This window comes from Myxocyprinus asiaticus, chromosome 17, assembly GCF_019703515.2.
Source record: "Myxocyprinus asiaticus isolate MX2 ecotype Aquarium Trade chromosome 17, UBuf_Myxa_2, whole genome shotgun sequence".
NCBI classification, from domain to species: Eukaryota; Metazoa; Chordata; class Actinopteri; order Cypriniformes; family Catostomidae; genus Myxocyprinus; species Myxocyprinus asiaticus.
This window is the reverse complement of record NC_059360.1, coordinates 30,710,992-30,737,922: the sequence shown is the minus strand read 5'-3', so window position 1 is coordinate 30,737,922 and position 26,931 is coordinate 30,710,992. Positions and strand designations below refer to the sequence as shown.

Below are 26,931 nucleotides of genomic sequence, written 5' to 3'. Positions count from 1 at the left end.
ACTCTCTCCACTGGTACTCCATTGATGGTGATGGGACTGTGTTCTCTGTCTTTTCTTCTGAAGTCCACCACAAGCTCCTTTGTGTTACTGACATTGAGGGAGAGGTTGTGCTCCTGACACCAGTGTGTCAGAGTGTGCACCTCCTCTGTGTAGGCTGTTTCATCATTGTCAGTGATCAGACCTACCACCGTCATGTCATCAGCAAACTTAATGATGGCATTGGAGCTATGTGTTGCCACACAGTCATGTGTGTACAGGGAATACAGGAGTGGGCTGAGAACACAGCCCTGTGGGGCTCCAGTGTTGAGGGTCAGTGATGAGGAGATGTTGCTGCCTATTCTAACCACCTGGCGTTTGCTTGACAGGAAGTCCAGGATCCAGCTGCACAGCGAGCTGTTTAAGCCCAGAGCCTGGAGTTTCTCATCTAGCTTGGAGGGCACTATGGTTTTGAATGCTGAGCTGTAGTCTACAAACAACATTCTCACATAAGTGTTCTTTTTTTCCAGATGGGAGAGAGCAGTGTGTGTTGTAGATGCAATGGCATCATCAGTGGAGTGGTTGTTGCGGTAAGCAAACTGCAATGGGTCAAGAGAGAGAGGCAGCACAGAGCAGATGTAATCTCTGATTAGTCTCTCAAAGCATTTGCTTATGATGGGGGTCAGAGCAACAGGACACCAGTCATTTAAGCAAGTTATTTTTGATTGCTTTGGAACAGGCACAATGGTGGATTTTTAAAGCATGTGGGAACTACAGATAAGGAGAGGAAAAGGTTGAAAATGTCTGTAAAAACACCAGCCAGCTGGTTCGCGCACACTCTGATGACGCGGCCTGGAATGCCGTCTGGGCCCACGGCTTTGCGGATATTCACCCATCGGAAGGATCGGTTACATCCGCTACAGAGACGGAGAGTGAACTAACCTCTGTAGCTTCGGCCGCGAGAGCTCTCTCCGTGAGGGCGGTGTTATTTCCCTCAAAACGAGCATAAAAAGTATTTAGCTCATCCTGGAGAGAGGCAGTGGTGTTCATGGAGTTTTTATTCCCTTTAAAGTCTGTGATGATGTTAATTCCCTACCACATGCTTCTAGAGTTGGTGGTGTTAAACTGTTCTTCAATCTTACTCCTGTACTGGCGTTTTGCTGTTCTGTGCTGTTTCGGAGGGCATAACTTGCTTGTTTATGCTCCTCCGCGTTCCCGGAATTGAAAGCGGAGGTCCGCACATTAAGTGCCGCGCGAACATCGCTATTTATCCATGGTTCTGGTTCGGATAGATCCATATTGTTCTGGTCGGAACTACGTCCTCCATGCACTTTTTGATGAAACACATTACGCTATCAGCGTAAACCTCGATGTCATCATCAGAGGCGGACCGGAACATCTCCCAGTCCGTGCGATCAAAACAGTCTTGTAGCGTAGAGTCTGATTGGTCCGACCAGCACTGGATCGTTCTGAGGGTGGGTGCTTCCTGTTTCAATTTCTGCCTGTTAGCGGGCAGAAGCAGAATGGAAGAGTGGTCCGATCTGCCAAATGGTGGGCGGGGGAGGGATTTGTAGCTATCCCGGAAGGGAGAGTAGCAATGGTCCAAAACCCGGGCCCCTCGTGTGTTGAAACTAATGTGCTGGTGGTATTTTGGTGCATTGATTTGAAACTAACTTTATTAAAATCCCCGGTCACAATGAACGCGGCCTCAGGGTGCGCGGTTTCCTGCTCACTTATACTCCCATACAGTTCCTTGAGTGCCCGGTCTGTGTTGGCTTGTGGGGGGATGTACACAGCAGTGATAATGACCACTGTGAATTCCCTCGGTAGCCAGAATGGTCGACACAGAAGCATGAGAAATTCCAGATCAGGAGAGCAGAAAGACTTGATAGAATGTACGTTCCTCTGATCACACCAGGATTTCTTGATCATAAAACATACACCACCGCCTCTGCTTTTACCTGAGAGTTCTTTCGCTCTGTCCGCTCGGTGCACGGAGAACCCCGTGGGTTCAATGGCTGAGTCTGGAATCTCCACAGACATCCAAGTTTCTGTAAGGCAGATAATGCAGCAGTCCCTCGTCTCTCGTTGGAAAGAGATCCGCACTTTCAGCTCGCAGAGCTTGTTATCCAGAGACTGATCATTTGCCAGTAGAATACTGGGTAACGGGGGTCGATTTGCACGGCGTCTTACTCTGATGAGAACGCCGGCTCTGTTTCCCCTTTTCCTCCTGCGTTTCCGCGGCCGTGCAGCACAGACAAAGGGCTCTGCTTGCGTGTTTGTAAACAGCGGGTCGGCATTGAGGAATTTGAACTCCGGTTTACGGTGTGAAATTGCTGAACCAATGTCCAAAAGTGTTTGTCTGTCATAGACAATAAGGCAGACAACATCCAAGACAAAAAACATAAGAATTGTGAACAAAACAAACAAAACACTGCCATGTTGTGTCGGAGCTCACAACGCAGCAGCCATACTCGGTGCCATCTTGAGTCCACAAATAATTGATAATAAGAAATTAAATGTTTGTTTTTTCGCCCATGTGAGGGAATTATCAGCATAGTAATCATAGCAAGCAAAGTATACAGTAGTCTAAATAAAATAAAGTGTTATCAAAAAATGAATTCTTAATTTTAATTATATCTCCAAATTGTTTTTAAATATTTCAAAATTACATCTGGTCATCTAAAATCAACTAATAGCCAAAATCTCTCTCTCCTGCAAGCATGCACGCACTGCTTGGGCATGTTTGGAATAAACTTCATCTTATGTGGGCCAAATTATTTTATTACAATTATTTATTTATTTATTTGTATTACATATCTGCTTCTCCGTCAGAATCCGGCAGCATCAGATCTGTTTCAATGCATCATGCCTAACAATAATTCAGTGAAGACTTGGAAACAACTGAGAAATGTACTTTTTACCTCAATATTTGTACTTGTATTTGGATTAACTGTGCATGTATATGTAGTAATTATATATAGATGTCTAAAAGGTCTTCAGCATGTCACAGAAGGCTACATCCACAATGTGTGCATTAAGGCAAAGAAATGTGTGATGTAGCAGTTTCATTCAGAATCAAAGCACATTCTTACCATGTTCAACTAAAAAACAAGGAACATTTTCACTCCGGAACAATAGAAATAGACTTGTTGTTCGTTTTGGTTTTTGTTCCTTGGAACATTTTCAGTCCCTGGTTTGCAAATCTAAGGCTATGTCCACATTAATCCAGATACATTTGAAAACAGTGTTTTCGTTTTCGAAACGCTCTCCATCCATACTGCCGTTTTCAAGTGTTTTCTAAAAGTTGCTCGTCCACATTAAAACGTATGAAAACTCTTAAATCCCCTTACCGATAAATCACTTTTCCATGTACGGTCTGAAATGCAAGTATCCTCATGCTCCATTTCTGTACTGCAATTTCGAATAAACTTCCTGTCGTGTTTGAAGGAATGCAATATGAAGATTGTCCAAGGTAACATTTATCTTTAACAACGCTATCAAAGTGAATAACAGGCACAACACCGCCGCATCAACATGGGCCGCCAACTTGAATGTTTTGGGTTGAATGGATCACATGACTGCGTCACATGTCAACAAATACATCTTCATTTTCAGATATCTCTGTTTGCCCTGTCAACACTACAACGCGAAGAACACAATTTCAAATTTATCCACTTGGGTGAGCGTTTTCCAAAAGCTCAATTTTCGCTGTCAAAAATGCAGTCTCAGTGTGGACGGAAGGCCAAAACTTGGAGAAAAAGATGCCTTTTCAAACAAAAACGTATTAGTGTGGACATGGCCTAAATGAGGTTAATCATTGCACTACATAAACCAGAACATCAGTTGGCTCTAAAACATTAAAACACACCTGAACAATCTAGTTGTTATTCTTCCACAATGTTTCATACTGATTTTTCACAACTTGAACAAACAAGATCAGACAGAACATGACTTGCATAACTCAAAAACACACATTAGTTCTTTTCAGAATTCAGAACAGGGGAAGATTTACAGTCAATGAAAATTGTAGAGCATCATTTTTTTATATATATACTAGAATTTACATTTTTCATGCCTGAATCAGAAAAGAAATCCTCCACATATGGGTTTGGCATCTTTCAGAAGTCTTTAGCAGTGAGTCAGAAGCTCTCCACGTGCAAACAAACTGAATCTCCACTGCAACACTTTAGTGTTAAAGAACTACAGAGACTTTTCCAGTGGAAACCTTCCCTTCTGCCTTACCTGGGATCAAAACTGCTATTACATGCCCAAAATCCAACCATTCATTTTATTATCAAAATCAAGTTCTCCAGACTTATATGTTTTTCATAACCACAAATCCAGCTGCCACTAAAGACCATGAATATTTAAGGATTCCCCCCGTATCCATGACCAAGAGTTGCTGAACATTGGAAAGGTGCCTGACCACAAACACCCCCCAAAAAAGAGAAGTATTAAAAGTGAGTATGCTGTTTAGTCAGTCTCTCATTTTCAAAGACACCATCCTGTCTCCGAAAACCACCAATACATTGACATGTTTCTAAGCAAATCTCAAAATCAGCCTGTTGCAAAACAACTTGAAAGCTGTAGATCAGGACAAGGTGTGGCCCTTTATGTAAGTATAGAGCACAGGGCAGACATTCATGGACAAGTTTAAACACAGCCGCATGCAGACTTTGGGAACACTTCAAACCACAAACAGGCACACAGAAAGAGTGTGTGTGTATAGTTGACTGAACTGTCCAAACAAAGATAGTTTTATTTATTGTACAATACCATGGAAAATGTAACTGCGCTTTACAGGCAGGACTTTTTTGCTTGTGTCACAAAACACAGTGCTGTGCCTACTAAAATACTGAAAGAATACTAAATAAAAACATTTGGTGTCATATTTCAGTGGTTTTAGATAGACACAAGAGTGTCTAACTTCAAACACAGAGCAGTGTTGTGCTCTCTTTGTTTCTAAATTTGGCATTGAGGGCAATACACGAAGTGGCATGATGATTTTGAAAGCATTTTACACACATATATTGTATTAAATTGGTTTGATGTCTTTAAAGTAGAAAGGTTTGTTACTTGTCCTTTAGAATGGATACTAAACTCCACCCTTGAGCTCCGGAGGCGTGTTAACAAAACCAGATACATAGAGCCAAAGAAAAAAAACAAAACAAACAAAAAAAAAAACAACAAAAAAGAGAGAGAGAGAGATCTTCAGTAACGAGTTTAACAGCCTTCGAATTTTAAGAGCATTGAGACATCAAAAGTAAGTAAACAAATCTCGTTTTTGTCAGTTTTGAGAGCGATTCAAAGTTTTCAATTCGTGAAACCATGAGCCCTTGATCAGCAGTCATTATAAGCTCTGTATAAAGGCTATATAGACGCTCTGCACAGATGCTTTGTTTTTATTACTTCAGTTACTATTACATTTATCATTTTAATATTAATAGTCACCTGTATGTCCATATATTATATTTTGAACAACTGTTTGGTCTATATGCCTGCGTTTAGCTACTAATATATATATATATATATATATATATATATATATATATATATATATATATATATATATAGAATACATTTGAGTGCTTGAAAATCTGAGGACAGTTTTAGAAGAGCAAAATTAATCGAGACTAACCATTAGAAACGAAAACGGGTACATGCTGGTTTGACCGGGTTAACGAAATTGGTTGTAATAAATGTTCAAACAGAAAGGACAGAGAGAAAAGAGAAGCAATGTGGCTTTATTTTGACTAGTTTACAATAACTTAGCAGGGGAAATTCAACTCATGTGAACCGACACTCCAAGATTATAGGTTAATGATATAAAAACTAGCCTATGTTAAAGGGCGCGCATTGTTTGTGTTAGCTTACATCCATTAATAGTGTTGAGGAAAGCTCTTTTGGTGGATTAGTAATTCAGGCAAGGCTCTAGAACTGCTATAAATAAGTCAAGATATTATTCTGGGGTCGTATGGACCTTTTTCAGAGTAGCGCTTTATTTAATTTTTGACGGGAATGAAAACTAGGCTGTGAGACTTACACCCTCTTTCATGGGTTGTACTGTTGTTACATCGTGTTGATCGTCAATTGGTGTTGAGCTGACAACAGAAAAACAATCTTTAAAAAAAAAAAAAAAAAAAAAAAAAAAAAACAACTCCAGAAAACACGAGCTGTGAAAATTAGACTTGATCTAGGATATTTATACAGTATAGCTTTAAAGAGCATGCTACTGAAGAGACTAATTATTGTAAGGCTGCTAGGAAGGACGAGACGGGAGAGTGTGGATCCAAACGCAGAATCTTTTATTAAATGTAACTCAGAAGATGAAGACATAAAGATGAAAATAAAACACAAGGAAAAAAAGAAAAAGGAAATTAAACGTTACAGCAGTAGGTTGGAGAATAACAACTTTTAAATTCACAATCATACAAACTAGTGATGGGTCGTTCATGAACGATTCGTTCATTTTAAATGAATCTTTTATGTGACTCAGAAGAACGAGTAGTCTCAGAGAGTGATTCATTCATTTTGTGCTGGCCGTGCATGTACATTGCGCAACCTCCGTTCGTTTGTTACGTGAAAACCGCATAGGCGCTGTACAGAAAACAGAAATGATTAGTTCACCTCTCCAAGACTCGGAGGTGAACTAATCATTTCTGTTTCTCATAATTTGTCCTTGGCTGCATTATCAGTTTTTATTATCAGAGGGAATTGGGAACAGGTGTGTGTGATTAGGATGTCTGGAAGGTGCATGATGGGAAATGTAGTCTAACTAAGTCCAAACATAAAGGGAAGGTGATAGGATAAACTTCAACATAAATCACAGAACACAGAAAGATGACAAAAGGTTCACACTGTGACAATTATATCCCTCTCAGCCTCATTTTCATTCACGTCAAAATTTAAAAATGAATAAGGTCTATGACAGAATCTTCATTTCTTCCTCTCTAATGTCTAAAGTTAAGATCTGTCAAGTTCAAGTTAGGATTTAAACAAATAGCAACAGTGCCTGGGATTATTTTCTGATAAAGACTAAATTAAATCTGTCTCCTGCATAGGCTTACCATTTTATAATTTGAGTGAACACTCACTGTACAATATTTTAGAGGAGCTATTTAATACCATGTGCTTTGGGCTTTTAATGCAGACTGTATGTGGTTTGAATGAGTTCTCACATAATGAAATTTTCAGACATACCTCCTTTTTGTATCTAGGTGGTGTTACCTGTTTTTCTGACACTAATACAGTCTCAGAGAGAACCAGAGGAAGAATTCAGAGAAGACAAGAGTATGTTGGGCTTTTCTTGAGTTGAGCCATGGACTGGAAGACTTTCCAAGCTTTGTTAAGTGGGGTGAATAAATACTCCACTGCGTTTGGTCGCATCTGGCTCTCTGTGGTTTTTGTGTTTAGAGTGATGGTTTACGTTGTAGCTGCGGAGAGAGTTTGGGGTGATGAGCAGAAAGACTTTGATTGCAACACAAAGCAACCAGGCTGCTCAAACGTCTGCTACGACCACTTCTTCCCCATGTCTCACATCCGCCTGTGGGCCCTGCAGCTCATCTTCGTCACCTGTCCATCGCTGTTGGTGGTCATGCATGTGAAGTACCGTGATGAGCGTGAACGGAAGTATCGTGCCAAACATGGCGAAAACACCAAGTTATACGACAATACGGGAAAGAAGATTGGTGGACTGTGGTGGACCTACTTGATCAGCCTTTTTGTCAAGACTGGCATAGAGATCACCTTCCTGTACATCCTACATTATATTTATGACAGTTTCTACCTGCCTTCTTTGGTGAAGTGTGAAGTCAGTCCATGCCCCAACATTGTGGATTGCTACATTGCCCGACCCACAGAAAAAAGGGTCTTTACCTACTTCATGGTTGGAGCTTCAGCACTGTGTATTGTGCTCAGTGTGTGTGAGATCATCTATCTCATCTCCAAGCGCATCATTCTCTGTGCCAACAAGTTTAAAAGGCATCACAGAAGCAGCACGCCAATTCACGGACGATACAGAGACATGGACAATAACTGCAGTATTCCTTTGCACGAGCTGGACATTATACACGAGTACAAGCCTGAGTCTAAATCAGACTTTAGGTCTGGGTATAAACCCGAGTTTAAACCACAGTTTAAATCTGAGCTCAAGCCAACCTTTAAACCAGCTTACAGGCTGAGTGTGGACATGAGAGCTTCTGCTCCAAATCTCTCAATACCTATGTATAAGATCCAATCTGATGTACTCTAGAACATGTTTTGGTTCTCCACCAAGTCCTCTGGAGGCATAAAACAGTCTTCGATCCTGAGCTCTCAAGTTTCAAAGACATGGTTATTCATCTTCCATGGAGACCTACAAAAACTGCCAGTCTTGGGTCCTTGTCAATTGCAGCAACTATTGTCTCTGAAATACCAGGGATTAAGTGTCTTGCCCATTACCGAAACGATGTGGCATACAAATATTATGGCAATATACGTATATGTTATATAGGCTCATACAATTAAAGTTATTGAGATGTACACAAATATGCTGAAACACCTTTTACGCACTATTAACACTATTAACAAGTTGTGCATTATCCATTGTAATGGTAGATTTTGGAACTGACACAATGGAGAGCTAATGATTCTGTTAATCAGCCAAGCGGGCATGGTTATTGACCAATAAAGATAATCTCAAAATGGCCAAATATTGACAGATTTATCTGCTTAGCCAATAAATATGGGTTATCACTAATTCTAAATAAGAATGGGGTGAAAATTAATTCCTTTTCTTCTAATTTATTCTTCCCTCTGTTAAAGCATTCCTTTACATAAAATACATAAAATGAACAAAGGTAAAACCCATGAAAAGTTATCAAATAACTTGGAAAGCATTCAAGGAGAACACACCTTGCACAAACCCCACCTTCACAAACACATAAAAAGATACAAGAGGGAGGATGAGAGGAGCTGCACTATATATGAAAAGATGTAACAAAATGCCTCATAGGTCACTGGTTTACTGAAACTTTTTGTTTTGTGTATCATTATCTCATGTCCTGGTATTTGTTACAAAGATCAGATCAAAGAGGTTTCATAGTTAACGTTAATCTGCAATCACACATGGACTTTCTCTGAACTCAAATGGAAAACTCTGCTGAAATAATAAGAGGTACACTGGCAGCCAAAAGTTTGGAATAATGTACTGATTTTGCTTTTATGGAAAGAAATTGGTACTTTTATTCACCAAAGTGGCATTCAGCTGATCACAATGTATAGTCAGGATATTAATAACGTGAAAAATTACTATTACAATTCAACATTTTTTTCAGAACTTCTTAAACTACTTCAAAGAGTTCTCATCAAAAAATCCTCTACGTGCAGCAATGACAGCTTTGCAGATACTTGGCATTCTAGCTGTCAGATTGTCCAGATACTCAGGCGACATTTCACCCCACGCTTCTTGTAGCACTTGTCATAGGTGTTCATAGAATTCAATGAAGCTGTCAGCTGAGGACATGTGAGGCATCTATTTCTCAAACTAGAGACTCTGATGTACTTATCCTCTTGTTTAGTTGTACATCTGGCCTTCCTCTTCTCTTTCTGTCCTTGTTAGAGCCAGTTGTCCTTTGTCTTTGAAGACTGTAGTGTACACCTTTGTATGAAATCTTCAGTTTTTTGGCAATTTCAAGCATTGTACAGCCTTCATTCCTCAAAACAATGATTAACTTATGAGTTTCTAGAGAAAGCTGTTTCTTTTTTGCCATTTTTGACCTAATATTGACCTTAAGACATGCCAGTCTATTGCATACTGTGGCAACTCAAAAACAAACACAAAGACAATGTTAAGCTTCATTTAACGAACCAAATAGCTTTCAACTGTGTTTGATATAATGGCAAGTGATTGTCTAGTACCAAATTATCAATTTAGCATGATTACTCAAGGATAAGGTGTTGGAGTGATGGCTGCTGGAAATGGGGCCTGTCTAGATTTGATCAAAAATGACTTTTTTCAAATAGTTATGTTACATCATTAATGTCCTGACTATACTTTGTGATCAGTTGAATGCCACTTTGGTGAATTAAAGTACCAATTTCCTTCCGAAACAACAAAATCTGTACATTATTCCAAACTTTTGGCCGCCAGTGTCTATGAAAGTACCTTCGGCTTATAATATGGTAGATCAAGAAAACATGTATTCCTCCTCCATTATTCACTGAGAAAAAAAAACAAAAAAAAAAAACACATTTGTTCTACACTTGGTTGGAATTTGTAAGAGTTGAAGCTGACTTTGTTCAGACTTGCTTGTTATGATCAGATGTTAAATTGTTTAGCTGAGATTTTTTATTGGTGCTACACATCCTGCCTTTGTATGAAAAAGTGAATCAACACACACATGCTATTTCATGAAATGTTTGAATAATCTTATTCATGTTCTTGTACATTGTTCAGCCAAAATGGAAGACAAAAGCAAGAGTTCTTGTCTTTCCAGACATTTACTAATAGCGTGACTCAGTATAGTGTTGTAAATAGTGGATTACTTTTAAATCAAGGAGTTTAAAAAAGTATGTTTATTTTGATACTGTATAAATAAAGTATATATATTTTAAAATTGCCTTTTGTCAAATTTTTGGAGATTAAATCGGTTCAAACCACTGAAACAAAGAGGAAACAGATATTATAAAGGGAAGTGAAGAAACACCTGTAGTTTCACCTGTGGAACACAAAAGATGTTCAATGGTCAGAAAAATTATTCTTTAAAATGAGCCCTCATAATACGGAAATTTATGCTGATCTATATTTTAAATAATTGTAGATTCATAAAAGTGGTTCTTATAGATTTTGTTTCCTGTTTTATCCTTTTTAGTTGTTTTTTAAAAAAAAAAAAATCCTTTCCTTGTTCCTAGTTGCTACAATCAGTATTTAATTGGAAAACTTGAAAAGTGTGGAATGCACAATGGCTACATAAAATCTACATTTATTTTTTAACATTTAGAAATAAAAACAGAATATAAGTTCTATATTCCCAATAACTATTTATAATAATGTTCTCAGTTTGTTGTGTATGACATATTTTATTAGTCTTTATATCTCAAAGTCTAGTTTGATTACAGATTATTTTGTCAAGAAAAACTTTTATATAAAGAGAATCTTTCTTTAGAAAACACTTATTTTGATTTTATTTTTTCCAAACACAATAAATCGCAACAAAAATGAGTACATTCCTTTACACCTGTTTGTCAATTTACAGCACTACAAAGGATTCCTGATCAACGAGATCATTGCGTGCAATGTCTAAAATTAATTTTGAGGTAATTTAATCTAATATTTAATATAATTTTTAAATGTTGCAAATTTATGTATCTAATGAGAATCCCTGAAATTATCACATTTATTTTGAGACAAAATACTTATCATGTTCAGCTTTGTTCAAGGTAATTAAATAAAAAAAATAACTGTCCAATAAGTGAAAGGATAGTATTTGGGGGTAAAAAGCCCCCCGTCACAGGGGCTAAACCCCCATAAAACAATTTTTTTTTTCTTAAGTGGGGCGAATAGATTTACCAAAAAATTTCAAAGTGGGCTCACATTGACTGATCCAGTTACAATGGAGATTAATTTGTTTATAGCATACTTAAGATGTTATAAAATGCCAAATGTGATTGAAAAGAACAGAAAATGGTTAACACTTTTATGGAGTGGTTATTTTGAAGTTTGAAGTATTATATTAATTTGCTACTCAAAAAAACATCTTGCTGTCTTAAAAGCATTTGCCTAAGTTGACAAATTTTGCCCTATGACTATTGTCCCTTTATTTACATGATATCACTTTAAGCCCTTGTGGGCCTTATACCCCAAGCTCCCTCGCCACCTTTTAAAAAAAATTACATTTAATCAAAACAACCTTCTGTAATTATATATTTTCACACAAATTATGTTGCTCCATCAATATTCAATAAAAATACATTTATTTTTTCAAACTTGATATACTTTGTGAACAGTAAAAAGCTAACTGTCCTTAAGGTGTGCCTTTTTAGCCCCATTGTACCTTACATGCAGTTCACTGCCTTGTATGTTAATATGATATTTCCTGGGCAAAAAGTATAATAGATATTTTAACCACTTTAACTTTTATTTTGTCAAAGCTCTAATCATGCATGTAAAATATGTTTTTGAGGGTGGTTGTATTATGCAACAGAACGTGTAAATGTGCTTGACTGGTTGAACCAGTTCATTGCCATTAAGAGATAAACAGATGTACTTTGTGTTACTAGTTAGTTACTTTCCTCTCTTGGCAGGAAGAATACAGTTTTATTTTGTTACTGTTGTAAAAAGAGTTCAGCTTTACGTGGTACAGGGTGGACTTGACCTTACATGAATAAGTTTGGCACATTCATTACAATATCTGTTGTTTTTAATTGTAAATTAACCCTCTCCTAATAAATGTTGTACAGGCTGGAAGAACAAAATAAAATAAAAATTCTGGAGGATGGTTAATGTCAGTTATGTCACATAATATCAGTTAACAACACACAAAGAAATAATAAAATGGCATTTTACCAACACGACAAAAGGCAACAATAAATTAATGGAAGTCAATACGCATTTGGCCCAATTAAAACATCAAAACATTCTAAAAACACACAGAGCATTTGTTCGTGCTTGATTTCTATCTGATTTAATTGTTTTGTAAAGGGATTTATCTACTCTGGCATGCAGGAAAGGAAACAGAGCTCAAATCAGAAATGTTTATCCTGGAGAAAAACAAATTATTTTTTAATTAACCCTCACTTTACTCTATACAGTACACAGTCATTACTACAAACAGTGCCACATAGCTAAATGCATTTGTTATCTGAAGTTTTGTGAGATTCTTTTCCTTTTATCGGGTTTGTTATGGCTACCAGTGCTGTATTGTATTAAATTGGTAATGACAGATATATCCATTTCTCAATCACTTATCAAATGACCCGTCGGAATGCAGGGACACAGATCTGGGGATATCCAAGTTAAAATCAGAAAAGGGCTCAAAGCCCAATAACATGACTATGATTATTCATTCTGTGTGACAAGGTCATATAAATCCTGGTGGCGGAGGACGAATCTCAGTTGCCTCTGCGTCTGAAACCGTCAATCTGCGCATCTTATCACGTGGCTTGTTGAGTGCGTTACCGCGGAGACATATTGCGTGTGGAGGCTTCACGCTATTCTCTGCGGCATCCATGCACAACTCACCACGCACCCCACCGAGAGCGAACCACATTATAGCGGCCATGAGGAGGTTACCCCATGTGACTCTACCCTCCCTAGCAAACGGGTTAATTTGGTTGTTTAGGAGACCTGGCTGGAGTCACTCAGCACGCCGTGGATTTGAACACTGAGACTCCAGGGGTGGTAGTCAGCGTCTTTACTCGCTGAGTTACCCAGGCCCCCACTAATAATGTAACAGTTTAACCAGCAGATACATTTGCTTCTAAATATGATTAATAAAAACTCCTGTCTGGCATTGTTTCCTGAAGTACTATGCAATACTTTAATTAATTTATTGAAAATATACATACACACTGTAGATAACCACCTACAAAGGCACTAAAGAAAAGTTTGGGTCCAGGACCGGCTCCACAGTGGGATCAAGGTGGGCCCTAATGTCTAGCTCCACTGGGTTGATAGACACTCATTTCAGACATGCTGTAAATCAAGTGATTTCACTTCATACTAAGGGACAGCTTAGTGTGACTGTCATCATATGAGGTTCAATCATGAGGCCAGATCAGAGACAGATCTAGTCTTCTCAGAGCTTGCAGGAGGCCTGAGCTACTTTTGAATTTGTCCTCCTGTTGAATGAGTGACAGATGTACGAGCCAGCGTCCAACAGTTTGGGCATGTCCACTCCCTGTAACACACAAAAAGCAGCTTAAAACTTGGGCCATTTTAAAGAAACCTGTCTCTTAACTGAATATCTAACAAGTTTAAAGGGATACTTCACCCAAAAATGAAAATTCTCTCATCATTTACTTACCCTCATGCCATTCCTGATGTGTATGACTTTCTTTGTTCTGCAGAACACAAAAAAAGCTCTGTAGGTATACTGTATACAATGCAAGTGAATGGTGATCAGGCCTTTAAATCTCCAAAAAGGAGATAAAGTTAGCATAAAAGTAGTCCATCAAACACCAGTGGTATAATCAACGTCTTACGAAGCGATCAAGTTGTTTTTGGGTGAGAACAGATCAAAATATAACTCCTTTTTCACTGTACATCCTGTCATTGCAGTCTATAGGCACAATCATGATTTCAAGCTAGATTACACTTCCTAATGCTTGACGCCTGTGATATTAACTGCTCCATTTCCTATCAGACAAATCCCAAAACCCCAGCCTTCTACATGACACCTCCTTGAAAGCTGCCACACTCCCCATCTCTGCACACCACTCCGGAAATAAGGGCGCTCCAGCCAACTTCCATCCCCTTAAAATTAGCTGTCTGCCAATCATAACACTGGTCAGAACCCAATTTTTTATGTGTTTATCGCACATATTGATGACCCCCCCCATCGCCCAAAATACAGAGTCTGGGGCAAAATGAAATCTGAGTGCCCAATACATCACATATAAAACTCTGAACCTTCAACCAAAATTCTTGTATCTTAACATATCATCAAAAAACATGGGTTGTGTCTCCATCTTCTGATTGGCATCACCAGCAGGTGGGTGTGTCTTTAAGACCAAGCCTATACAATCTAGAGGGGTTCCAACTGAATCCATGTAAAATCTTGAATTGCATAAGGCACACCCTTGCATCTCTAGATACAGACTTGACATATTTTAGAATCCTAGCCCACACTCCCTCCTCCAATACCAAGTTTAAATCTTTCTCCCATAATCTCTTGATAGAACTTAAAGCTCCGTCCCCCAGACTCTGAATTAGCAGGGAGTAATACACTGATGCCTCATGACCTTTTCCAAAAGCAGTAATCAACTCTCCCAGAGTATCTGCCGCTTTAGGGGGGAGTGTGCTACTCCCAAAAATAGTACAAAGCAGGTGGCGCAGCTGTAAATACCTAAAGAACTGAGATCTGGGAATCCCAAAATGTTGAACCAAATTTTCAAAGGATCTCAACACTCCGCTCTCATATAGGTCACTGAGTGTAGTAACCCCCCTCACAATCCACTCTGACCAGCAGAAAGGGGACTTATTAATACATAATTTGGGGTTCAGCCATATGCTTGAGGCAACATTTAAATAAATATCCGAATTAAACACTCTGGACACTTTTGTCCATACCGAGTGCAAATGCGAGATAATGGGGTGTAACTTAACTTCTCCGATTAGTTTGATAGAAAGGCTTTGCAATAGCGGAATAGGGGCAAGAACTTCCTGTTCAATACAAAACCAGGAAGGGCTCTCTTAGGTGGAAGTGACCAATGAGCCAAATGTCTGAGACCGAATGCATAATAATAAAACTAAATCTTGGGTAGGCCTAGCCCACCATTGTCAATCGGCCTATGTAACTTATTGAAATGTAATCTAGGTTGCTTACCATTCCAAATGAAGGACTTCGCTATGCTATCAAATTGCTTGAAATAAGAGAGGAGGACATCTACAGGGAGAGATTGTAGCACGTAGTTAAATTTTGGAATTCAGTTCATTTTAATAACATCAACCTTCCCAATCATAGATAAATGTAATGAAGCCCACCTGCCCACATCGCTCAAAAAACGTTTTATTAAGGGGTCAAAATTAACTCTAAATCACACAAATTTGCTGGGAATAAAATGCCCAAATACTTAATGCCCTGTTTGGGCCACTGGAAGGCGCACAGCTGAAAAGCCATTACTGGGCAGTACGCTGTCAGAACCAAAGCTTTGGATTTAGACCAACTGACTCTGTATCCTGAGAACTTCGAAAAGGAATTAATAATTCTGTGGAGGCAAGGCATAGATCTAATGGGGTCAGAGACGAATAATAAAATATCATCAGCATAAACAAAAGCTTATGTGCCATACCTCCTCCCACCACCCCTGGAAAGTCATCTTCCCTTCTTATTGCGGCTGCTAATGGTTCTAGTGCAAGACAGAACAATAATGGGGAAAGGGGGCAACCCTGCCGGGTGCCCATATCCAGAGTAAAATAATCTGAAATTAATCCATTTGTTTTTACCGCCGCTACCGGGTGTCTATTAAATAACTTAATCCATCCAATAGAAGTATTCCTGAACCCATATATTTGTAAATTTTTGAAAAGATAATCCCATTCTACTATATCAAACGCCTTTTTGACTTCAAGTGGGGTGGCAGCGACAGGAGTCTGATCATTTGCCATTGACCAAATGATATTGATGAAACGCCTAATGTTATCAGAAGAGCTGCGGCCCCGAATAAACGCCACCTGATCTATATAAGAGATAAGAGATGTCATAACTTTACTTTTGACAATATTTTTACGTCTAGCTGGATCAGGGAAATTGGTTGGTAACTCTTACATTCGTCAGTTTAGGGAGTTCTAATGGTTCCACAAAGTTTCTAATATCATCATCTGTAGACGAAGACGTGGAACTATAGAGATCAAGATAGAATTCTTTAAAAACATTATTAATATCAATGGCTGAGGAAAATATTTTACCATCAGCAGATTTCAATGAGGGAATGGTAGAAAAAGACTCTCTCTGTTTTATTTATCTAGCCAAAAGCTTCCCTGCTTTGAGTCGGGGGACAAAGTATGACTATCTTGCCTTAAATAGCCAAAACTCCACCTTCCGCGACAAAATAGTATTATATCTGTATTTCAATCGGGTCAATTTTCTGAGGCCATCAGATGACATTCGACGCTTCAGTTCTGCCTCGGCACTTTTAATATTCCCTTCCAACTCCACGAGTTCTCGTGCTTTGGATTTTTTGGTGAATGAGGCATTCTGTATGATCCGACCCCTAAGAATCGCCTTAAGTGCCTCTCAAGCCACGCCCACAGAGGACACTGAAGACCAGTTAGTCTCCATATAAATATTGATTTCAGCCTTTAACATTTGTTGGAATTCAGGATTTTGCAAAAGGGATACATTAAAGTGCCAGCTATATGTTTTATTTTTCTCCGTATGTGGCAACATCTCTAAACTCACCAGGGCATGATCTGAGACTAAGATGTTTCCAATTGAGCAATCAACAACAGATGAAATGAGGGACTATAATATATATATATATATATATATATATATATATATATATATATATATATATATATATATATATATATTCTAGAATAAATCTTATGGACTGATTAAAAAAATGTATAGTCCCTACCAGATGGGTTCAAAAGTCTCCAAATATCTGTAAGACCAAGATTTTTACACATCCTGTGAAATATCAATGTTGCTCAGGGGGGCTTACACACTTTTGCTTCACTATGATCAAGGACTTAGTCCATCATTAGATTAAAGTCTCCTCTCAATATTATATCATGAGGGGTGCCAGCGGCTTGCAAAATTCCTTCAAGATCTACAAAAAAGCCCTGATCATCAGCGTTAGGTGCGTAAATATTAGCCAAATTCAAACTTTGCCCCTGAATTTCTGCTAAAACAATAATGACTCTTCCTTAACTTTAATCTGTTTGAGACATTTGAATTGTAGATGCTTACTTATCAGTGTAATGAATCCCCTGCTCTTACTTGAGCCTGCTCTTATGTTCACCCCATTTCTTCCCATATTTTTCAGCTTCCTGCGGGGAAAGATGCATTTCTTGAAGAAACACTATATCATATTTCTTACGTTTAAGAAGAGAAATAACCTTCCTTCTTTTTATGGGGCGCCCCAACCCATTCACATTCCACGTGGACAGAGACAATCCACTCATATTAACATCTGACATTTTGAACATCAGTGCAAAAGCGACCTTCCGTTGATGTAAGAGTTTCTTGCATTCCTTGAATCGATCACGTTTCTCTCGTCGAATTCGCAAAGACTGGTATCAAGAAAATGCTGTGGTTCTTCCAAGAAAGCCTTCCTTCTCACCTCGCGTAACATGAGATCTTTATCAGATGATCTCCGAAATTTGGCCAGAATAGATCGGGGCCTGTCTCCCTCAGCAGATCGCCGAGCCGGAACCCTGTGAGCTCGCTCGATTTCCAGCTTATGGCCTGTTATGTCAAGCAGACTCGGGAAGAGCCCATCCAGGAATTTCACCATATCCCGACCTTCTTCGTCCTCAGGAATTCCAACAATTCGGACGTTATTCCACCAGTTACGGTTCTCCAAATCCTCCAGCTTCTCCCAGACGCGCTGCAAATCCACCCTGGTCGCTAGGGGATTAGCAGCTAATTCCCACTCCGATGACTCCAGATAATCTATCCATTTCTTGACATCCCCCACTTTTGTAACCACCTCAGTGAATTTAGTCTCCATGGCAGTGATCGATCGACGTATTACAGCAAGATCCTCCAAGTCAGCAATGAACTTCGTCAGCATTGCCGACACGTTCAACAATTCTCACCGAATTTCCTTCACCTCACCGGCCAAATCGACTCCCAGGCTTGCGGCCTGCTGTTCAGGGGCATCAGCTTGAGCACATAAGTGTCTTTTAATGTCTCCAGAGGCTTTTGAATTCTTTGACATATTGTCTTCCTAGAACAGTTCAGAATCAGGGTGTATTGAATCTCACTGGTTTATGACACAAAAAGTATTAAAACTAGCAAAGTGTGCAGAGCTCGCCATTCACATGTCCAAATCTCGCATGGCACCACGCGACTCCCATACGTGTTATTTTTAAAGTGCATTTTGTGGGTTAGGGTACTCAACTACAAAATTACTCTAAAATGTCCATCCCTAGTTTCTATTGTTGACTTTGAAAACTAACACACTTGATGAAATGTTAAAATGCTTTACTTGAAAAGTGTGCCTGTTTTTATTTCTTAAAAAAACAATGCCATTTGGTTTTTATATTTTGATATATAAGACATTCATGCAATTTTAAGTGTGGCTTAAGTGTCCAAGTGCTTTTTGGGGCCACTGTTTCTTATATCTAACATTATAAGACAATACAAAAATAGTAAGAAATGCAAAACCATGCTGCCACCTGTCTGGACAAGAAGAGGAACAAGGCATTATTCCAGACACTTTCTGCCTCACACCTGTAATGCTATGAGTATGTTAGCGAGTGCTTGTCCATAAGTGTCATGGCAATGAACAGCTAAAGCCTCGACTGGAACCTCTTTCTTCATGGCATTCAACATCTCTGTTATGCCATCCGGCGTGCCCACTCCAATAGTATCGCCAAGTGAAATCTCATAGCAACCCACAGAGTACAGTCATTTAGCAACCTCTGCAACTTTGTTAGGCGAAACTTTCCCTTCATAAGGACAACCTAGCACACTTGACACATAGCTGGGAAAAAGCCCAAGAGAGATAGAGATGTCAAGAGCAGTATACATATAGAAGATTAGATGTAAAAAAAAAAATTCAGACAAAAATTACTGAGTGCCCCTTTAACCCTTACCTCAGGTCTTTACTGACCCGGGACCTCAGTCCACCCCCTGTACCTCATCCATTTTTTGGAGTTGTGCCCACACCTCTCAACCTCTCTCTTATAAATAGTGTAACAAAAAAAATATGTTTTTTTTTTTTTTTTTATGACTTGAGTACCAAAAGTGTATAGAGTCATTAGAGACCCTAGGCATGTAATAGTGTCATTTTTTTGCACTTCCATAAATTATATTTTTATGATTATTTCATATCTATATTAGATTACTATCACAGGATATCTATTTCTTTGTTTATTTCAAGAGGAATGAGTACTATATTAATACAAATAAATACTATATCACATTGATATTCTGTGCAACAATGAATTATCAACAGTGGTGAATAATGGGGGCCTGGGTAGCTCAGTGAGCAAAGACACTGACTACCACCCCTGGAGTCACAAGTTCAAATCCAGGGCATGCTGGAGTGACTCCAGTCAGGTCTCCTACGCAACCAAATTGGCTCGGTTGCTAGGGAGTGTAGAGTCACATGGGGTAACCTCCTCGTGGTCACTATAATGTGGTTCTCGCTCTCGGTGAGTAATGTGGTGAGTTGTGCGTGGGGAGAATAGCGTGAAGCCTCCACACGAGCTATGTCTCCGTGGGAACATGCTCAACAAGCCACGTGATAAGATGCATGGATTAAAGGTCTCAGACGCAGAGGCAACTGAGATTCATCCTCCGCCACATGGAGTTAATTAACAGAGGTTCGGGAGGAGCATGTTAATTTTAATCTGACAAATTACAGCCCACGAGCAGGAGTATATAAGCCGCTGCTTACCTGCTTCCTGTGACAACTCTCCTGACATGAGAGTCTTTCTCAAGAAAACAACAGTGTCTTCCTTCATAATACTTAAATGATGTATAATTAGCCTAGATCTAATACAATTTACTGTATTTAAGCCAGAATTAATATGGTCAGACAAGATGCACTTTATGTGAACTAAGTTTGGGAAAAAAGAGTTTGGCTTAAAATCAAGCATTCAGCAATGCATTCTCCACAGTCATCCAAATTGCCTTAGTTACTGGGCCAAATGTGTGTAACCAAGTGCGTTTCTCACCCTCTCATTATGGCTGTGCAGGTGATCCAGGCGACTGAAACACTTGCTGCATTCTTGACAGGGATATGGACGATCACCTGTGTGACAGCGGATGTGACGCTTCAAATTTGCCTTCTTTACGCTGTGTGTGCAGAACCGACATTTATGATGCATAGAGGATGTGGAATCTGATAGAGAGACACAGACATTGATGGTCAGATACCCTTCATGTATCTCCACATCAAAGAACCATTCAAAAGCCTATTCACAAACCTAAAAAACCCCAAGAGAGCAAACCCTCTGTTTTTGTTCAATATACACATAACCGTTAGACACATACCATCAGAGAGCGAGAGAGAGAGAGAGAGAGAGAAAGAGAGAGAGAGAATGAAGGACAAAAAGTGAAGGAGAGACCGGAAATAGAAATATTTTGAATGTGTAACTTTTTTCCTGTTTCATGTTTCATTTGTCTGTTGATTAAAACCTTGCATGGCTCCTACCTGCAGGATTGCCTTTAGATTTGTGCAATACACAGAAAATCCAAACACTGCATTGTGCCTGTTTTGAGGAAGCATTTCAGAAAGATTGAAAAAAAAAAAAAAACAAAAAAAAAATATATATAAATAAATAAATAAAAATTACACAGCAAAGGTAGCACAGAAGCTACACCTAAAGAAGCATATTTACCAAGAAAAGTTGTATTAACACAGACTGTTCAATGCTGCACAGAGGTAGCAGAAATGCATATACACAGGAATTACAATTGCATAAATAATTTTATAAAATATTTTAAATATAAAATTAAAAGTATTTAACTATGAAATTAATGAAAATATGAAATTATACTTTTACATATAAAACTCTAAATTGTAAAAAATATATATATATATAAATATATATATATATATATATATATATATATATATATATATATATATATATATATATACAGGTGCATCTCAATAAATTAGAATGTCGTGGAAAACTTCATTTATTTCAGTAATTCAACTCAAATTGTGAAACTCGTGTATTAAATAAGTTCAATGCACACAGACTGAAGTAGTTTAAGTCTTTGGTTCTTTTAATTGTGATGATTTTGGCTCACATTTAACAAAAACCCACCAATTCACTATCTCAAAAAATTAGAATATGGTGACATGCCAATCAGCTGATCAACTCAAAACACCTGCAAAGGTTTCCTGAGCCTTCAAAATGGTCTCTCAGTTTGGTTCACTAGGCTACACAATCATGGGGAAGACTGCTGATCTGACAGTTGTCCAGAAGACAATCATTGACACCCTTCACAAGGAGGGTAAGCCACAAACATTCATTGCCAAAGAAGCTGGCTGTTCACAGAGTGCTGTATCCAAGCATGTTAACAGAAAGTTGAGTGGAAGGAAAAAGTGTGGAAGAAAAAGATGCACAACCAACCGAGAAAACCACAGCCTTATGAGGATTGTCAAGCAAAATCGATTCAAGAATTTGTGTGAACTTCACAAGGAATGGACTGAGGCTTGGGTCAAGGCATCAAGAGCCACCACACACAGACGTGTCAAGGAATTTGGCTACAGTTGTCATATTCCTCTTGTTATGCCACTCCTGGTGTCTTACCTGGGCTAAGGAGAAGAAGAACTGGACTGTTGCCCAGTGGTCCAAAGTCCTCTTTTCAGATGAGAGCAAGTTTTGTATTTCATTTGGAAACCAAGAAGCTCATAGCCCAAGTTGCTTAAAGTCCAGTGTTAAGTTACCACAGTCTGTGATGATTTGGGGTGCAATGTCATCTGCTGGTGTTGGTCCATTGTGTTTTTTGAAAACCAAAGTCACTGCACCTGTTTACCAAGAAATTTTGGAGCACTTCATGCTTCCTTCTGCTGACCAGCTTTTTAAAGATGCTGATTTCATTTTCCAGCAGGATTTGGCACCTGCCCACACTGCCAAAAGCACCAAAAGTTGGTTAAATGACCATGGTGTTGGTGTGCTTGACTGGCCAGCAAACTCACCAGACCTGAACCCCATAGAGAATCTATGGGGTATTGTCAAGAGGAAAATGAGAAACAAGAGACCAAAAAATGCAGATGAGCTGAAGGCCACTGTCAAAGAAACCTGGGCTTCCATACCACCTCAGCAGTGCCACAAACTGATCACCTCCATGCCACGCCGAATTGAGGCAGTAATTAAAGCAAAAGGAGCCCCTACCAAGTATTGAGTACATATACAGTAAATGAACCTACTTTCCAGAAGGCCAACAATTCACTAAAAATGTTTTTTTTATTGGTCTTATGATGTATTCTAATTTTTTGAGATAGTGAATTGGTGGGTTTTTGTTAAATGTGAGCCAAAATCATCACAATTAAAAGAACCAAAGACTTAAACTACTTCAGTCTGTGTGCATTGAATTTATTTAATACACGAGTTTCACAATTTGAGTTGAATTACTGAAATAAATGAAGTTTTCCACGACATTCTAATTTATTGAGATGCACCTGTATATATGCTCCATCATCACAACAATAAAGTTTATGAACTCTGCTGTTGCATTTCATTTACACAGAACCAAAACAGCAATAGAACTGCCTTTGATACTAGCGGGCTGTGGTGGGTCAGAGCAGGCATAAAATCAGTCAGACTTTTATGCGTTATTGCATCTTTACACAGAATTTTGAGCAGGCACAGAGCAGTCTTAAAGGGATAGTTCACCCCAAAATTTTTATTCTCTCATGATTTACTCACCCTCATGTTATACCAGATATGTATGACTTAATTTCTTCTACTAAACACAAAGATTTTTGTTAAATCAATTGGTGCTTCTCATTTCTAAACTTGTGCATCCTTGTTTCCTTTCCTTGCTTCCTTTCCTCGCTTCCCAGCTCCACCCTCTTAGGAAATGAGGAAAGGATTGAAGGAAAGGAAACAAGAATGAAGGAATCAAAGCAAGACAGATTTGTGAAATGAAATGTCCTGCTCACTCACGCATCACTTCAGAGCATGTTTTTGCACACCTGAAGTACCTTGGCGCGCTTGACGTTATGTTTTTGAAACTTTATTAATATATTCATAATAAATCCAAATAATTCAAGATGCACTGTTGAATTATGTGTCAATTAAGGTTTATTTAAACTGCAAAGGTGATACATGAATTAAAACTATTGTGTCAGATGTGAAGGGGGAGGAGAATTAATACGTGTGTCAGGTGCTTCGACCAAAAAGTCTTCTGCATGGGATGCTCCTGTGTTTCCATGCTCAAGCATCCTCAGTAAGCTTCCTCCATCCTCTGTCCTTGCCTCCTTGTGGTGCATTAAGAGAATTGATACATCCCTCATGATGGCAGACTTTGATCGGTTTCTGGGTCACAGGCTTGAGGACGGAGGAGCGAGGAAATGAGGATGCACAATTTAGGAAATGAGAAGCACCCCATGTCTTCAGAAGCAGTATGATAGGTGTGGGTGAGAAACAGATCAATATTTAAGTCTTTTTTTTAAACATAAATCTCCACTTTCACATTGTGAAAGTCAAACTGAAAGTGAAGATTTATGGTAAAAAAAGATCTTAAATATTGATCTGTTCCTCACCCACACCTAATATGTTCTAAAAATTGTTGTATGTGTTCAGCAGAAGAAAGGAAGTCATACACATCTGGCATGTACAGTACAGTAAATGATGAGATCATTTTTATTTCTGAGTGAACTATCACTTTAACTTGAGCCAAGAATGCTCAGATTCAGGGACAACAGAAACAGACTATTTCATAATCAACATTTGGCTGGACAATCAAAACACTTTAAAGACAATTTTCTCAGTTTCAGTGTTGGCATAGTTACTGCATTTTGGCTTTGTAGTGCATTATTTAATTCCAGCAGTTTAGTGCTCACTTTATTTAATGTCTTAACTGCCCCAACAATTGGTGGAATATTGCCATTCAGCTCAACTGCCTTCTGAGTGCAGTGTGATACCACCCCCATTTGGTCAATGAGAGAAGTGTCTTCTGTATCCTCCATATCTTCTGTTATATAGGCAGGAGTTTTTACCTTCTTCTCCTCTTGCCTCGAGGCCACACGCGCATTAACCGCTCGTCCTCTGATTCTGCCTGTAGACTGAACTGTGGAGAAGAGTTCTGCTGAAGCCCAGATGGCTGTGGGCTGGAGGCTGGAGGCTGGAGGCTATGGCTGCTCCGATGTCCTCTGTTGCCCAATCATTCTTTTTGTGCTTCCAGAGTCTGGTCTGGGAGCCTGTACTTGCATCACAAATGGTGGACGGCTCAGTGAAATTCTGTCGTCGGTCCTCTAGCTAGGTGTTCCACATGTAACTATTCTAGTCATGCTCTTTTGCACTAATCTCAAGGAAAGATTTAATGAAGGTCTTGCAGTAGGAAATGACATCATTCATCTGCAGGTAGCTAGCGGCTGACATCACCTCTATTACATTGGTGCTGGTGAGCTCCAGCTTACCAGAGTAAATAAAGTCCTGTATAATGGAGAAGATTTCAGGGCTGAAGGCATCAAAGGAAGCATTTACAGAGACTAGAGTGTCTTTAGCTCCCTGAGATGGCAACATACGGAAGTATCCACTGCTGCCATACAGGACATTTCGGTGTGCACGGAAATTCTGCCTACTCACAGGTACGTTGCAGTCACAGAACAATTCCTGTTGCCGCTGCTGGTCCAGCTGTTTTAGCAGACAGCTCTGGTGAATGGCTGACATATCTGCACTGGTCCCTTTCTGAACAGGCCTGAGAAAGCAAATGGGATAACTTCAAAACTCAGATCATTTCCTGAAAGAATGAGGAATTCAAATAGTTAATTATTTAATTTTTCCATTATTCTTGCTGTCAATTTCCAGCCTGTGCATACAGCATTGTACTTTGTGTGACATAATGATAGCAATTTGGTTTCTCGACGAGGCAGTGAAACTATTTGACTATTATAGGCGGAGTCGTTTTAACTAAAGCAGAGGAAGTGTCTAGATTTGTTTATCTTCCATTGTCACTTTGTTCAATTAAAAAATATATTAAAAAATGAATGATTTATTTGTTAGATTTCTATGGAAGTATAAGCACCTTCATTTAATAAAGGAAATCCTTCTGGGAAGCAGAAATTAGGGTTTTTAACTTTTAAACTTTCTCGATTTTATTTAAAAGTTAAAGAATGGTTTGCTTAATCCTGTCTAAATTTGTTTTTTTATACCATAGAATTTGGAGGCTTACGTTTCTTGTACTTACTCAATTTTTATCAACAAGCCCTCATGGCATGGAAATTATGTGCATATTTTTCCCCACATAAAACAATTATATGGAATAATCCTTACATTAGTCAATAAGGAATTTACAGAATTTAAAATATAAGGAGATTTTTTTTATTTTTATTTTTATTTTTATTTTTTTATTTTTTTGCTGATCTTTTAGATCAATCAGGCCAATTTCTTTCATATTAAATTTGTATACATAATAAAGGCCAAACCTTCAGTCTGCTAATGTTAATGAAAATTCATATGCAATTTCTTATTGTTTATAAAGCTGAATCTCTACTTTATATATATTGTTTATATATAAGTTTTAAAAACTGCACAAATAAACTTATTAGAGAATATCTTTACAGTAAAAAGACTATTAAATCTCGAGGAAAATATGATTTTTGGAACTCCCGGAAAAAACTTGGATGATTCTGCATAATAATTTTTAATAAGATTTGTGAGACACATTTAAACATTCTTTCCGATTAACAATTTTTTTTTATTCACATATATGTAACTCATAAGACAAAACATATATACATAGAATCAAACTTAACCCCAACTATTACCCCTCCCAATCCCACCCTAACCCCAACAACATAACAGTGGTTCCAAATGACATAGACACACACATGCACAAAAGAATAAAAAAAAAATAAACAGATAAACACAACAACAATAATCACATATCCACAAATGACAAATACCCGCCCCATTTCTCCACGAACACTTTATACCTCCCCGTTCCTCTGAATGTTACTTCCTCAAAGTAACATTCAGACCCTTCCCATCTCCGAGCACCACCTGAAAAGAGGGAGCTCCAGCCAACCTCCTGCCCCTCAAAATGATCTTCCTGGCAGTCATGACACTAGTTAAGACCCAACTATTTATGTGTCTACTTTCAATGTCAGTGACCGCCCCATCACCCAAGATACAGAGTCTGGGGCAAAATGATACCTGAATGCTCAACACATCACACACCAGACTCTGCATCTTTAACCAAAACTTTTGAATTTCAACACACTCCCAAAAGACATGGGTTATATCTCCGTCCACTGATTGGCATCGCCAGCAGGTGGGTGTGCCTTTAAGACCAAGCCTATACAATTTAGAGGGAGTCCAATAGAACCGATGAAAAATCTTGAATTGCATAAGGCGCACCCTTGCATCTCTAGCTGCAGTTTTTATGTTTT

The 26,931-nt window shown here is 38.6% G+C and overlaps 1 protein-coding gene and 1 pseudogene across 2 annotated transcripts; one reads left to right on the top strand and one right to left on the bottom strand.

Annotated features, from left to right (window-relative positions):
- Positions 1 to 5,143: 5,143 nt before the first annotated feature.
- gjb3 (gap junction protein beta 3) lies at positions 5,144 to 10,589 on the top strand. 2 transcript variants are annotated; one of them, XM_051723518.1, is made up of 2 exons: positions 5,144 to 5,242; positions 7,197 to 10,589. In XM_051723518.1, the coding sequence occupies exon 2, from the start codon at positions 7,298 to 7,300 to the stop codon at positions 8,228 to 8,230; it is 933 nt and encodes a 310-aa protein (XP_051579478.1). In that variant the 5' UTR covers positions 5,144 to 5,242; positions 7,197 to 7,297; the 3' UTR covers positions 8,231 to 10,589. The 2 variants fall into 2 exon arrangements, with proteins under 2 accessions (XP_051579478.1, XP_051579479.1); XM_051723519.1 differs by having other exon boundaries at positions 5,168 to 5,242; positions 7,174 to 10,589.
- A 572-nt stretch (positions 10,590 to 11,161) lies between these two features.
- The window catches only part of LOC127454960 (zinc finger and BTB domain-containing protein 8A.1-A-like), a 32,268-nt pseudogene continuing 16,498 nt past the window's right edge, over positions 11,162 to 26,931 (bottom strand).